We start from the raw sequence: 16,606 nt of genomic DNA, 5'->3' as shown, positions 1-16,606 counted from the left end.
GGATCTCTCAAATGGCATATTCCATGATGTGAAGAGATGATAAATATTCATAGGGGTATCTCTTTCACCACAGTGTAATAAATACTAAAAGGAAATTCTTGAGGTCTCACCTGGTCAAAATATTCCACAGCATCATCCATAATACCTTGCATCATCGCAAACCGAGCTTTCAACCAGTACACTAGAAGAAAATATATTTAAACAATGTGATAATAAAACATGAATCCTGCACCGGAATCTATGTACAGTCAGTATCAATTATTTTACCCACTAATCGGTTAAAGTTTGTTTTGTTTAATGACACCACTAGAGCACATTGATTTATTAATTATCGGCTATTGGATGTCAAACATTTGGTAATTTCAACATAATTATAATCTTAGAGAGGAAACCCACTACAGTTTTCCATTAGTAGCAAGGGATCTTTTATATGCACCATCCCACACAGGATAGCACATACCACGGTCTTTGGTATACCACTAGTGGTGCATTGGCTGGAGCTACTAATCAGAGCAAGACAACAAACCAAAGAAATTTTTATTCAGTTTTGCAAATTCTTAAACACAAAATGAAACAGATTACTTAATTCATTTAACTAAATACATGGAATAAATTTACAAGATTTTGTTTTAATTTAGGACTCTGACATCACAGTGAATTTTATAGATATATTTGTTACAAAAACAATAACAACTGTCATATAAAAAATAATAACGCTGATATTGAAATTAAATAAAAAAACTGATGGAATAAAAACTCCCACACAATTATGCCAACATCCCTTGATATTAAATCTGATTCATACTTTACTTCATATCTTATTTGCAAAACAAAACTAAGTTTAACCTAAATGCTGAAGAAATAGATGACGTGTAGTTCAGAACATGCCATAAGCATACTAGGGCTCATCCTGAAGCAAAGTTTGGTGTAGCAAATTTTCAAATGTAGAGTATTTCCTTGAAAATTATTAAAATGTGGTTATGTAGGTAATGTTTTATTAGCCAAAGACTAAATGTTGTAGCCAATTTATATAAAAATTAACAATTGGCTAATTTGGCAATGCACACGGTGAGCCCTGGGCTTACTATGTGAAATAAAATGAAATCTTCTTTCACCTCTAATTGCATATGGCAGCCATCTGTCCTTGAGAACGTGGGACTGACCAGCAAGTGTGGTGACATACCAGAAGTCTTCTAGGTAATAATCCACTGGTGCTCCCATTTCTTGGAGGAGTGTAGATGCACTTACAGACGTACTGCACAAAACAATCGATTCAAATATGATTAAAATGCATTTTGTACTTATTTTTTAACAATTATTAGGCTTAACCCTAAAAGAAATGTATCTAAGTTTAGTACAGTAATAGTAGTTACTTTTATCCAAAGATATTCAGCGTTTTTGGATACTTTTGTTAAAAATCATGTAATATAAATATTAAAATAAGTAAAGATTTGGGATTAGGATTGACATATGAAAAAACCCGAATGAATGAATGAATGTGTGAATGAATAATAGAAATGTATTTATGGAGATGGATGAACAGATGGATAAATATAAACTTCACCACATTATTATTGCTTGAAAATAAAGAATAAATTAAAGATTTAAATGTGAACAAAAGAACCTGCATAAACCCAAAATGAATGAATTATAGTCCTTCTCACATGAGTGCTGTTTTGTTACTATGGTATACCTACTACAAGTTATTTATTTCTGAGAGATTATTTTCTAAATTGCACACATAACTAGGTGTGGTTCTGTGTTATTTTCAAAACACTTCTACTTTCTTCTTATGTCAAATCAAACTGATATCAATTACAAGAACATTATTCATTGAGGCTGGGATGGACAATAGAATGATAATTCTAAGATACCTTGCAAACATAACGAATAAAAGGACGATCTATCTGATACAAATTTACACAATAAGAACCTTCTTGGAGAGTGTCCAGGCATTGACGATCTTGACTTCTTGCTAATCCACTGATCAAGCAACAATTCACCCCACATAAGAGTGATCTGGAAAATAAAAACATAGTATCAGACAGGGTTAAATACAAATGAAAGCCTTAAAGGTGCACACCCGAGTTTCAGCCCATGAAAATGGACACCAAGTTTAGTTAATCTATGAACCTGCAACACATTTCGATAAGGTTATAACAGAGAGAAGCTATAGTCTGTGATGTTTAAATGAAGAAATACCGTCTAAAAATAACTAAGCTTATCTTGATAACCATTACTTCTCAGATGAACGAACATTTTTGGTTATTACGAAAACGTGGATGACCAGAACCACTTCAGGTGTAAGAGAATGAGTATTCTAAATAATAATATGTGAAGTACTCATAATTTAAATGTCAAAAATGACTTTAATAGTGAAAATATGTTGTAGTGTTTAAAAACAAGGGTCTGTCACTTTAATTGTGGCAGGAAGAAATATACCAACTAATATTCAGCAACTCAAAGTTCTAAGTGTACCCAAGTTACCAGTCTAGCCATTGGTGATGTGACAGTGTTGTCCAAAAACAAAAAATTGTCTTATCTAGGCAATATAATATATGTATGTAATTTGATTTTATCCAATAGCCTCATACTTGAAATATATTACGGGTACCTATTAAACTAAGTACTACAATTTCTGGTAGTTGTAACAACATCTTATTGTATTAAAAATGTGCCATGGAAGGTGCAACACCGGCCTCAGTGGCAAAGTGGTTAAGCCATTGGATTACAGGCTGATAGGTACAGGGTTCGCAGCCCAGTACCAGCTCCAACCCACAGCGAGTTCTTAAGGGCTCAGTGGGTAGGTGTAAGGCCACTACACCCTCTTCTCCCTCATTAACCACTAACCAACTACCCCTCTGACCTGGACAGACAGTCCAGATAGCTGTGGTGTATGCCCAGGACAATGTGCTTGAACTGTAACTGGATATAAGCATGAAAATAAGTTGAAATGAAATGAAGGTGCAACTTTCTTCAGTTAATACTTGGGGGGGGTGGGGGAGGGGAGGGGGTTCATATTAAATGTATGGGTAATAGTTTTGTTGATATATTGCATATAGTATTTTTAGCCACAAACTTTAACCTTCTGACTACTTCACGTGAGATATCTCGCCCAACGTCACACAAACCGACACACTATATCGTATACAGTACATTCACTCATTGATATTTCCCGTCATTTTGCACATGGCACCAACAGGAAATAATAATAAAACAATGCTGATCAAGACTAATCTTGATAATGGCCGTTTTAGTCGTTTGTGTTTGCGTGAAAAATTCCTGGAAATTTTAAGTTGAAAAAGTGGTTTCAGCAAGTATTTTCACTTCACAACAATGGCGGAACATCGTGGTCATTTTCAGGAGCTGATTTTGACAGATAATTTGATAATGAATTTGGCCGTTTTACCAACAATGACCATAAGAAAATATTGAGATATAAATCGTAGTTCGTTTCCAAAAACAATTGTGGTAAAATCCCCAACAGTTATTGGGAATAATGTACATCAATACTGGACACATCGCCACAAAATGCGTAATTAAACGTGACTTTATAGATTTTTTACCTAATTTTAATCAACATTAACTGATCTAAAATATAAAAAATTTAGAAAAACCCATGAAAATAATACGTATTTATAAAAAATGTAAGTGAAAATATGTGAGAAAAAGTCATAAATTTGTACCCTCTCAATGAGGTTTTTGTCAAAAATTAATCTAGTAGTCAAAAAGGTTAAGTTATACTGCAATATTGCTGGTATATTGAAAAATGACAACCAACCTGTCCGTATTCAATAATGTCTTCATCAGTGAGTTCATCATCATCTCTGTAAGAAACAGCCATCCAATAATTAGCATGTAATTACTGATCCATGAACAATGGAGAAACAACAACATCATAACAAAAACATTTAACTAAGTGACAGAAAGAATGGAACATTGAAACCTCAGTACATTTTTAACTACATGTATGGCAGGGATTTATCACAGAAATTTTGCCACGGTTCCATGTCCGATAGGATTGGGAAAATTAGATGGAGTAAATCATAATTGGGATATTTGTTCTGGCCACTGAATGATGCAGTACACCACTGGTAAATTAATTTATTACAACAGATATAATTAAATGTATATTTGGGGAATTTTCAGTACAGTAATTGTGAATTTTCAGTGCCACGTTTTTGGGAGAAGGGGCCTATGTTCGGACCGACAGAATGCCTGGAAAAATCCCTGTACGACTAGTGTCGATATTTTGACACCATTTTATGCGCACTCAAAGTTCAAGCCAGATTAGTCAAACTGGCATAGTCCATTTAGTAAAATATATACTGATAGAAAGAAGTAAGGGAAAACTTGATATTATAGATCAAATTTGAATTATCACTAGTGTAGTAAAGTCTGCATAGCACACAAAGATGTAATGTGGAACTGAACGTCCGTAACGTTAACTTCCTGATGAATGTCCGTGCGACTAATCACATAATGAGAAAGCTGCTGAAGAATAGCTTACCCAAGCAATGATGGAAAGGTTAGATGTTTGCGGAGTCGATTGTAGATCTGGACAAAAATCTCACCCAGACCGGCAGGCCTGACAAATAAACAAGATCAAAATAACAGACATGTCACATATTATACTGTTAGCAATATTAACAACCCTAAAATACAACAAAGATGATGATATTGATGACCTTTTACTAACAAAAGAAAACAAAAATGGTATTATAGGATATTAAACAAGCTTCCATTTCATGTCATGTTTATGTCCCGAATTAAATAATTTTCAAATGTTAAAAGCTTTAGCAAATGACAATAAAAAATATTTCATGTGGGTAGTGAGTTTAATATCCTATTTATTACCCATTTTAATTTCTATCATGTTCTGGTAAGGTTGTAGTGCATTAATTGATGACATCATACGACATCAAATGACATTAAAGTCTTACGTCATACTTAGATATGAATTAAGATAGTTATAACCATATGGGTAATAATACCGCAATAGTTAAATAGTGTTCAAACTTAACGACGACTGTCATTGTCGTAGCTACATGTACGATATGAACTGACATAAATCAGAAGCTTTATTAATAACAGTCTTTTGCCGCTGGATATTATTGCTGTTGGTTGTGTGGACAATTTTTATGTTTACTTGTTTCAGAAGTTACTGGTTTATAATTGCTGTAGGCAGGCTCAAAATTGCTGTATGAGTGCATTTTTCCTTTAGCAAAAACATTTAAAAATTGATGTAGGTAACAAATAATAAAGCATATTTAATGTCAACTCAGCATATTTTAAACTACAACTGCACAACGACTGGAATATCAAAGGCTATGGTATGTGCTATCCTGTCTGTGGGATGGTGCATTATAAAAGATCCCTTGCTGCTAATGGAAAAATGTAGGTTTCCTCTCTAGGACAATATGTCAAAATTACCAAATGTTTGACATCCAATAGCTGATGATTAATAAATCAATGTGCTCTAGTAGTGTCGTTAAACAAAACAAACTTTAGCTTTCTATTTGACGTCTAACATGGCTGGAATCAGAAATAGCCCAATGGGCAACTGCTTTACCACTGGGCTATGTCCCACCCCTTATGGCCATTCAGCATCTAACATATGATTATCTTGAAATCTGGCCAAGAAAGACAAAACCTGTAGCTGCTACATAGGATACTGTTAGTGAAAAGCAGAAAGGGATCTTTCATATGAACAAAACGCTGCTAGGAACGTCTTACCATTTCATACGTCCCACCCCTTATGGCCATTCAGTGTCTAACATATGGTTATCTTGAAATCTGGCTGAGAAAGAGAAAACCTGTAGCTGCTACATAGGATACTCCTTTGTGAAATTTAAAAAGCAGCAAGGGATCTTTCATGTGAATGAAACGCTGCTAGGAATGTCTTACCATTTCATGTGATCCTTGACGCACAGCTTGAGGAGAAACCTGCACATGAGGTCAATGATTCCCCAGTTCTTTATCATCTCCTGGACAAACCGGGCCACCTCGCGCTCCTCACCCTCTTCAAACTTCACACCGTCAACACAATCCTTTGGCAGTTCTGCAGAAGAAACAAAACAAACTTTCTGTGAACTTTTCATCAAACTTTGTCAACCTTCTGGATACTGCAGGCGAGATATCTCACAAGTCGACATACTGTACATTGTATACAGTGCATTCCCCAATTCATATTTTCTGCTGTTTTGCACACAGCACGCACTGGAAACAGTAATAAAACAACAGAAAATAGATTAATTGAGAGTATGGCAATACACGTATCCACTACCGGGCCCCACACATTTTCCTATCCTTCAAGTTCAAGGGCCATAACTATGTCAACAATGGGCAAAATCCCTTTGTAAATTAAATTTGTTCTGTAATTCTACATAATAGTTACACACAAAATTTCAGTTCAATATCTTTATGAATTTCAGAAAAAAGCTATCTGGAAAACTGAAACTATACCATACTTAAAATTTAAGGTCATTTCTCAGCATTTTAGACAAAAAGTTAGTGTGTTTTGTTTAATGACACCACAAGAGCACACTGATTTATTAATCACAGGCTATTAGATGTGAAATATTTGGTAATTCTGACTCGTAGTCATCAGAGGAAACATGTTACATATTTCCATTAGCAGCAAGGGGTCTTTTATATGCACTTTCCCAGACAGGATAGCAAACACCACAGCCCAATCAGTTGAATGGATCCTCTGAGGTGGTTCTATTCTGTGACGCAAGCACTCAACCAACTGACCTAAATCACACCCCAATTTGTTTTGAAATAAAAGTGATATACAAGACTTACTGCTGGTGGTCTGAGCATTTTCACTAATACTGGTGCCACCGTCAGTTTCATCTTTCTTAACATCTTCTTCTTCATCACTGGTCTGCCTAAATTCAAAAATAATTAAATCAGACAATCTGACAACTAAAATACGTCAAAACTGGGCCCTGATAAAATACTATATCATAGTGAATTTAAAACCCAGCTAATTTTGAGTTTTGTGAAATGTATACTCAGAAAAAATTCCAAGACAAAATTGCACTTGAATTTATTTTTTATCTGCACATTACTACTGTACCTGAATGAGTCTGAAATAAATCTTGTGATTAATTATTTTACCATGTGATTAATTTTTAAACTAATTAGGAAATATGGATTTCAAGTGAAATTACAGTAAGATATGCTATATTTATTGTGTACAAAGCCACAACAAGGTGCGAATAGTGACCGTAATGTCAGGTCTGTTGATCTTAAGGTTACACACCACCATTAATTACTCCATGCAGTTCAATACAATTTCTATGTCAGAATATATTCTACGAAAAATACAACACTGTTGAGAGGGTCATGTGACTACAAATTTTAGGGAGTTCTCTCAACTAACAAGTACCGTGTAAACAATTAATTTTTTTTTCTCAAATACCAGACCACCGCCTCGTGGTGCTGTTATACAAGTGGCACTATACTACTTACACATTTACATGTAACAAGTAACCAATGTGTTATTTAAATACGACAGAGGTTAACCAATGTGTAATCATCAAAGAAAGATTTTAAAAAACATATCAGAATTTTGTAGTATTTTTTTTATGAAAAACTATTTCCTAAACCGGACTATATTAAGCTGCTACAACAAGTAACGACATGCTAATTGGTGATGTGTTGCCATAAGAGAGAAAATAAAGTGTTACAGGAGAGATGAAGGCAGGAACTTCTGAAGCAGTTCACCCAGGTTGATAGAGTCTTCCTTCTTCCTCGAACTCGTATTTCGAACCTGACAAACAAAGTATTATTATCACCACTAGGCGTATGGTTCTAAATATACAATACATTAGATATCATATAATCACCACTAGGCGTATGGTTCTAAATATACAATACATTGGATATCATATAATCACCACTAGGCATATGGTTCTAAATATACAATACATTAGATATCATATTATCACCACTAGGCATACAATACATTAGATATCATATAATCACAATGTTGCTACAAATCCTTCAAATGCAACCGTGATGACATGCTTTCATAAAATGTTATGGAGAAATAGGGTAAAGAATTAGTTTAGAAATATACAGAGCTAATTATGTTTCAAAATGAAAATAAATTAAACAAAATTAGAGATCAATATGTAAGTTGAGGAACTCCATTAACATACTGGTAACCCCCCCACCCCCCACATACACCAAAAAAAATAACAAAAAAACAAAACCCAACCAATTATTAAATTTAACAATATCAACCATTACCATGATTACTGAAGAAATGTTCCTATTGAGTTCAGAGGTTACAGCACTCAGAACCGAAGCAGTATTTTGCCATCAAATTTGAAATCTTGAGGCTTGCTATAGAATTAATTTTTAAAATTCTTTAAAATAATATTATTATATATTTATAACCCCCCAGCCCCCCACCCCCCCAAAAAGAGGTTTTCTTATTACATAAAGCTATTATTTTGTTTTTACATTCTTACAGTAGTAGAATTTATTTTAAGTCACTCAACAATATCTTGAAATAAAACCTTGAACCTGTATTGAGATGTAAACAAATATCAAGTAATAAGTTATATAGAGAATAACTAGTTAATGATGTAGGATATTGGCTTTATCCTGTTAAGCCCTATGTCATTAACTAGTTATTATCTTTATCCTGCAGACCATAAAAATTACGGGGGAAAGCTATTATTTCAGCTTCATGTACATTGTATGAAGACCTAGAGATAAAAACGAATGATTTTGTAATGTAGCTATGCATGTGACGTCAAAAGTATAATCTGCTAGTATATGTTTATGACTTTGCTTTAATCAGTCAATACACACAGTGGCTGTATACGTTTATGACTTTCCTTTAATCAGTCAATACAAACAGTGCTAGTATACGTTTATGACTTTGCTTTAATCAGTCAATACAAACAGTGGCTGTATACGTTTATGACTTTCCTTTAATCAGTCAATACAAACAGTGGCTGTATACGTTTATGACTTTGCTTTAATCAGTCAATACAAACAGTGGTAGTATACGTTTATGACTTTCCTTTAATCAGTCAATACAAACAGTGGTAGTATACGTTTATGACTTTGCTTTAATCAGTCAATACAAACAGTGGCTGTATACGTTTATGACTTTGCTTTAATCAGTCAATATAAACAGTGGTAGTATACGTTTATGACTTTGCTTTAATCAGTCAATACAAACAGTGGCTGTATACGTTTATGACTTTGCTTTAATCAGTCAATACAAACAGTGGCTGTATACGTTTATGACTTTGCTTTAATCAGTCAATACAAACAGTGGCAGTATACGTTTATGACTTTGCTTTAATCAGTCAATACAAACAGTGCTAGTATACGTTTATGACTTTGCTTTAATCAGTCAATACAAACAGTGGCTGTATACGTTTATGACTTTGCTTTAATCAGTCAATACAAACAGTGGCTGTATACGTTTATGACTTTCCTTTAATCAGTCAATACAAACAGTGGTAGTATACGTTTATGACTTTGCTTTAATCAGTCAATACAAACAGTGCTAGTATACGTTTATGACTTTCCTTTAATCAGTCAATACAAACAGTGGCTGTATACGTTTATGACTTTGCTTTAATCAGTCAATACAAACAGTGCTAGTATACGTTTATGACTTTGCTTTAATCAGTCAATACAAACAGTGGTAGTATACGTTTATGACTTTGCTTTAATCAGTCAATACAAACAGTGGTAGTATACGTTTATGACTTTGCTTTAATCTGTCAATACAAACAGTGGCTGTATACGTTTATGACTTTGCTTTAATCAGTCAATACAAACAGTGGCTGTATACGTTTATGACTTTGCTTTAATCAGTCAATACAAACAGTGGTAGTATACGTTTATGACTTTGCTTTAATCAGTCAATACAAACAGTGCTAGTATACGTTTATGACTTTGCTTTAATCAGTCAATACAAACAGTGCTAGTATACGTTTATGACTTTGCTTTAATCAGTCAATATAAACAGTGGCTGTATACGTTTATGACTTTCCTTTAATCAGTCAATACAAACAGTGCTAGTATACGTTTATGACTTTGCTTTAATCAGTCAATACAAACAGTGCTAGTATACGTTTATGACTTTGCTTTAATCAGTCAATACAAACAGTGGTAGTATACGTTTATGACTTTGCTTTAATCAGTCAATACAAACAGTGGCTGTATACGTTTATGACTTTGCTTTAATCAGTCAATACAAACAGTGGCTGTATACGTTTATGACTTTGCTTTAATCAGTCAATACAAACAGTGCTAGTATACGTTTATGACTTTGCTTTAATCAGTCAATATAAACAGTGGTAGTATACGTTTATGACTTTGCTTTAATCAGTCAATACAAACAGTGGCTGTATACGTTTATGACTTTGCTTTAATCAGTCAATACAAACAGTGGTAGTATACGTTTATGACTTTGCTTTAATCAGTCAATACAAACAGTGGCTGTATACGTTTATGACTTTCCTTTAATCAGTCAATACAAACAGTGGTAGTATACGTTTATGACTTTGCTTTAATCAGTCAATACAAACAGTGCTAGTATACGTTTATGACTTTCCTTTAATCAGTCAATACAAACAGTGGCTGTATACGTTTATGACTTTGCTTTAATCAGTCAATACAAACAGTGGTAGTATACATTTATGACTTTGCTTTAATCAGTCAATACAAACAGTGGTAGTATACGTTTATGACTTTGCTTTAATCAGTCAATACAAACAGTGGCTGTATACGTTTATGACTTTGCTTTAATCAGTCAATACAAACAGTGGCTGTATACGTTTATGACTTTGCTTTAATCAGTCAATACAAACAGTGCTAGTATACGTTTATGACTTTGCTTTAATCAGTCAATACAAACAGTGCTAGTATACGTTTATGACTTTGCTTTAATCAGTCAATATAAACAGTGGCTGTATACGTTTATGACTTTGCTTTAATCAGTCAATACAAACAGTGCTAGTATACGTTTATGACTTTGCTTTAATCAGTCAATACAAACAGTGGTAGTATACGTTTATGACTTTGCTTTAATCAGTCAATATAAACAGTGGCTGTATACGTTTATGACTTTGCTTTAATCAGTCAATACAAACAGTGCTAGTATACGTTTATGACTTTGCTTTAATCAGTCAATACAAACAGTGGTAGTATACGTTTATGACTTTGCTTTAATCAGTCAATACAAACAGTGGCTGTATACGTTTATGACTTTGCTTTAATCAGTCAATACAAACAGTGGTAGTATACGTTTATGACTTTGCTTTAATCAGTCAATACAAACAGTGCTAGTATACGTTTATGACTTTGCTTTAATCAGTCAATACAAACAGTGGTAGTATACGTTTATGACTTTGCTTTAATCAGTCAATACAAACAGTGGCTGTATACGTTTATGACTTTGCTTTAATCAGTCAATACAAACAGTGGCTGTATATGTTTATGACTTTCCTTTAATCAGTCAATACAAACAGTGCTAGTATACGTTTATGACTTTGCTTTAATCAGTCAATATAAACAGTGGTAGTATACGTTTATGACTTTGCTTTAATCAGTCAATACAAACAGTGGCTGTATACGTTTATGACTTTGCTTTAATCAGTCAATACAAACAGTGGTAGTATACGTTTATGACTTTGCTTTAATCAGTCAATATAAACAGTGCTAGTATACGTTTATGACTTTGCTTTAATCAGTCAATATAAACAGTGGTAGTATACGTTTATGACTTTGCTTTAATCAGTCAATATAAACAGTGGCTGTATACGTTTATGACTTTGCTTTAATCAGTCAATACCAACAGTGGTAGTATACGTTTATGACTTTGCTTTAATCAGTCAATATAAACAGTGGTAGTATACGTTTATGACTTTGCTTTAATCAGTCAATACAAACAGTGGCTGTATACGTTTATGACTTTCCTTTAATCAGTCAATACAAACAGTAGTAGTATACGTTTATGACTTTGCTTTAATCAGTCAATACAAACAGTGGTAGTATACGTTTATGACTTTGCTTTAATCAATCAATACAAACAGTGGTTGCAGGATAAAATCAAGCACCCGAGTAGATCTTCTCTTCATTCCCAGTTCATCCCACGGAATTTTCTCCCTTTTACGTTTCTGTCCACGTCTGTTCCGGGAATCTGTCTGATGAGGGTGAACGGGATGAGCTAAAACAAGCATTGTTTGGTTAAATTTAAAAATATATTATACACATACAGGGCTTCAGATCTAGGTGATTTGAGCACAATAGGGACTTCTGTATTCTCTGAGCACTGGAAGGGCATTTCAGTTGAGTATTGTCTTTAAAAGCTGTTGTCAGTATTCAGAAATTCATTTCAGGTTATTTTAATCTAATTAAACTTAACATTTTAGTGGTTTTCAGTAGAGGTGGGCGGTATTGAAATTTGAGGTTCGCTATCGATATCGGTATTTTGGGGGTGATTTACCCTTAATATCGGTACGGTATTCGGTATTGACACGATACTGATATTGAGCGTTATTTTCGGTATACTCGGCTTTAAATGCATGCCTGTGTTATGGCTCACCCGCTAATTTCATCTAAATACAATTAAATTCCATACACACGGCTCTCGTCTGATTTATACCAACCCATTTTGTGTTTGTCAGATATATTATTAGTGCTTTCCGGGAAATATTTTTCAATACCGAAATTTCGGTATTTTGAAATTTGCTCGGTATGGTAAATTGGTACTGACATAATACTGATACCAAACGGTATACCGCCCAGCTCTAGTTTTGAGGATAAATATTTTGAGGTCAGCATGTGTGTACATAATTTAGGTGTTATTATTTTGGGCACAACGTTGTCAGGGAACGTCATATCTGATGATGTCACTTTATATTAGTACTTTGTCTTAATGAGCATTATTGTTTATGGACCAAAAATAATTCAAAATAAATATTAACTTTTAACATTATTATTAGTAAGTATGTTTTAAATTTAATTATAAGGATGGTCTGTTATTCTTTTACGTTCATCTGGGTATGAAAAAATCCCAACAAATCTGCAAAGTTATGTGAGAAAGGCTTTGCCGATTCACACAGTTTGCAGATGATATTTTTTTCATACCCCAATGAATGTAAAAACAATAACAGAAAATCCTTAATTGCCGTCAACCAAAAACACTTGTAATTAAAAGAAGCAAGCGATGTTCCTGTCCATTTTAAAGCCATATACGCAACAGCAAAAAACTAGCCTCATGTGAAAACTACCACTTTTTTTCCAACTTGCAGACACTAGTTTCCGAGATATATCCATTTTCTCACTATGAAAAACTTGAGGAGACTGATTAATTACTTAGATTATGGGGAGCTATTTAAAATATTACCATATTGATACCATACAACTTCACATGCTAAAAGGGAGATAAAAAAATATTATTATATAACATTTAGTGAAATATCTTAAAATATCACTCTAAAAATGTGTTATCGTCACTGCAAGAAAGCTGGAACTATTTTGCTGCTGGCATTTTAAAAATAAAGGTAAATTGCCAAAAGTTATATAATAAATAGAAAATTTCATGTTTTGGGTCAAATAAGATTTCTATCTCATCTCGTGAAGTTTGCAATCATATCACACTAGTCACCGTGAGGTATGATTGCAAACTTCATTCAATGAGATATGTATCATATTTGACAAAAAACATGAAATATCTTCTGACTCTCCTTGAACAAATCTCAGGGGACAGATGGAAAGCAAGAGGGATAGTTTTCTTTAAATGGTGAGGTTTGCAAAAACATGGTCAATAAAAAAACGTACTGAATATACCAAAACTGATCATTTAAGAAACATGTAAGTAATAAGTAATGTGTAAGTTAAGGGTTAAAAAAACCGTGTAAAAGCAAAAAACTATCTTACCCTGCATAATAACTTGGGTCATCTGCTTCAAAGTTAAATTTTGTTTTGTTTAACGACACCACTAGAGCACATTAATTTATTAATCATCGCCTGTTGGAAGTCAAACAATTGGTATTCTGACATATAGTCTTAGAGAGAAAACCTGCTACAATTTTCTATTACTAGCTGGGGATCTTTTATATGCATCATTCCAGTCAGGATAGCAATAGTCCAATGGTCCTACCGACAGAGATCGACTCTAGACCAAATGAGCATCAAGCGAGCACCTTACTACTGGTGAGAGAAATTTGCAGGTCAATTCAATTTTAAGAATAATTATAGGCCATTAAACGAGCTTCCATTTGGTATTATGTTTATGTCCCCAAGTGAAATAATTTAAGTTGTCAGTGACAATGAAAATTATTTTACGAGAGACATAAACATGATACACAATATTAGCGAGTTAATATCCTATTTATTACCCATAATCAATTTTAATTTATATCACTGATCTCGTCTGGTCGACTTTCCGGTAAGATTGTAGAATGCCAATTGATGACGTCATCATATGACATTGAGATGTCAGGTCCCACTTGACGTTCTAGTGGGATGTAACACTTTGATATGAACCAAAATATTTTAAATCACACATTAGGTAAAAAACAAGTTTCTTACAGGATGCCGGTACATACCTAACACTGGAGTGTGGAAAGAGTGAGCGGTGGTGGGAAGGATGACATCGCAGGCCATCATGGACGCCAGCAGACTCTGAGATGTGCCGAGGTTCTGTGATGTGATGAGGTTCTGTGATGTGATGAGGTTCTGTGAATGAAGCAGACTCTGTGTGGTGGAGAGCTTCTGCGAATGAATCAGGCTGGGCGAGCTGAGGAAGCTACTGGAGCTTGACGTGGCGTGCATTTGAGGGATGATGGGCATCTGAGCGAGGGCCATTAGGGCCTGGGCTGCGTCTTGCTGGGAGGAGACAGCCCGGTTTGTACCCTGGTCCAAAGTCCCGCCCAATGACAGACTTGGAGCAGCACTCAGAAGAGAGAGGGAGAGGCTGGATGGAAGACTTTGGTTGAGGTTTGTGTTCAGGTTGCCTAAGCTCATGGGCAGGGAGAGCGAGGAGCTGCCTAAGGTCAAGGGCAAGGCCAGTGTCGAGGGGATACCCAGAGTTAAGGGACTACCAAGAGACAAGGGCAAGGTCAGAGAAGAGGGTTTGCTCAGAGACAAGGGCAAGGTCACAGAAGAGGGGTTGCCTAGAGACAAGGGCAAGGTCAGAGATGAGCTTGGTGGGATGCTGGAGATCGGTTTTGCCCCCTGAATTAGATTAGAAATATTCAAGTATGGACTGGTTGCGAAAGGCAGCATGGAGCTCTGCTGTGGAACACTGAATGATCGGCTGTGTGTGGAACTTGATGAAAATCGAGGATGAGAAAGGGAAGGACATGAATGACTGAGATGTTCTGATGCCGGTTTGTGTTCTGGCGTCGAAACATGATCAACACCAATTCCATGAATGGGTAACTTACAAGTATGAATTTTTGGGGGCGATGAAGAAGAAACTGTGGTTTGTGTGGATGAGTGGTTGTGTGCCTTGGGAGGAATCTGATCCAAGGAACTACAGCTCTTTGTACTGTGACCACTTAAGGAAGTCACTTGACTGGGTGAACTGACAGTCTCAGGAAATGGTGCTGTCACCTCTCTGTGGATATTTCTGGAGTCTTCCTCATCTGTATCAGCCAAAGCCTTAGTCAGCAAAGATAGAGGCTTTGAATGTGTGGTACTCGGTGACGATAGCATTTTCAATATATCTGCATCGGCCAGATTAAGCATGACACCATATGGTACAGTTGTTGGAATATCTGAGGTGGTTTTATTGGGTGGTATGTTATCCGATACAACACTAGGAGCTGACCTCACTGGGGTATGTGATGTCACAGGAAGGGTTTGTGCCTCTGAGATTGCCATTTCTTGGCTCTCCGATGATTTACACAGATTGAGAACACCATCTGAAATCAATGAACTGACAATTTGGGTTGTGGATGTGGATGTGGATGTGGATGTGAATGTGGATGAAGAAGCAGAAACTAGATCAGGTTTTATTGCAGAAAGCTCTGAGACATTTTCAGGACCAGGATCAGTTTTGGTGACTTTCTGCCCTGTGTCACTGTCAGGAGTGAGGTCCATGCTTTCAGCATGGAGTGAGGCAGGTTTATCAACACATGAGGGTGAAAATGCTTTTCGTGCAGCCATTTGGCCCTGACTGAGACTGGTGGAGGATGTCTGACATTCACCTTGCCCTTGAGGTCTTTGACCATGGTGTAATTCTGTCTGACCTTGGTGTAATTCTGTCTGACCATGAGGTACTTCTGGTTGACCTTGAGGTAATTCTGTTGGACCTGGAGCTCTGCTGGAAACAGAATCATTATGACCAATAGCTTTATTGTTTGTTACTATGGCAACAGGTTCAGACACATCCATAGGTACTTCAGGCTGTTTGTCTGTCGTGTCTTTTGAAGGAGTCGGGTATTTCCTTGTCATGTCATCTGTGATATCATTGTCTTCATATTCAGACAAATCTACATGTCGGCATAAACTCTGAAAAACCATCATCATATATAAATGTCTCAATAGGATAGGACGTAAAATGTTAATAATAAAATAAACAATGTCAGTACTGTAATATTTCTAATGATCC

At 35.3% G+C, this 16,606-nt stretch overlaps 1 protein-coding gene across 1 annotated transcript in view; it reads right to left on the bottom strand.

The window, feature by feature from the left end:
• LOC121381371 (calcineurin-binding protein cabin-1-like) overlaps positions 1 to 16,606 on the bottom strand; it is a 77,689-nt gene that overhangs the window by 30,879 nt on the left and 30,204 nt on the right. Inside the window, exons 11-20 of the mRNA XM_041510657.1 lie at positions 14,598 to 16,506; positions 12,102 to 12,211; positions 7,698 to 7,780; positions 6,808 to 6,893; positions 5,908 to 6,061; positions 4,511 to 4,588; positions 3,782 to 3,827; positions 1,934 to 2,019; positions 1,116 to 1,255; positions 111 to 181 (exon numbers count right to left, since the gene is read on the bottom strand). Coding sequence (XP_041366591.1) covers positions 111 to 181; positions 1,116 to 1,255; positions 1,934 to 2,019; positions 3,782 to 3,827; positions 4,511 to 4,588; positions 5,908 to 6,061; positions 6,808 to 6,893; positions 7,698 to 7,780; positions 12,102 to 12,211; positions 14,598 to 16,506 — 2,763 coding nt within the window. The remainder of the gene's footprint in view (positions 1 to 110; positions 182 to 1,115; positions 1,256 to 1,933; positions 2,020 to 3,781; positions 3,828 to 4,510; positions 4,589 to 5,907; positions 6,062 to 6,807; positions 6,894 to 7,697; positions 7,781 to 12,101; positions 12,212 to 14,597; positions 16,507 to 16,606) is intronic.

The sequence above is a fragment of the Gigantopelta aegis genome, chromosome 9 (genome assembly GCF_016097555.1).
Source record: "Gigantopelta aegis isolate Gae_Host chromosome 9, Gae_host_genome, whole genome shotgun sequence".
NCBI lineage: Eukaryota > Metazoa > Mollusca > Gastropoda > Neomphalida > Peltospiridae > Gigantopelta > Gigantopelta aegis.
The sequence above is the reverse complement of the archived record's forward strand: the minus strand, read 5'-3'. Positions and strand labels throughout refer to the sequence as shown.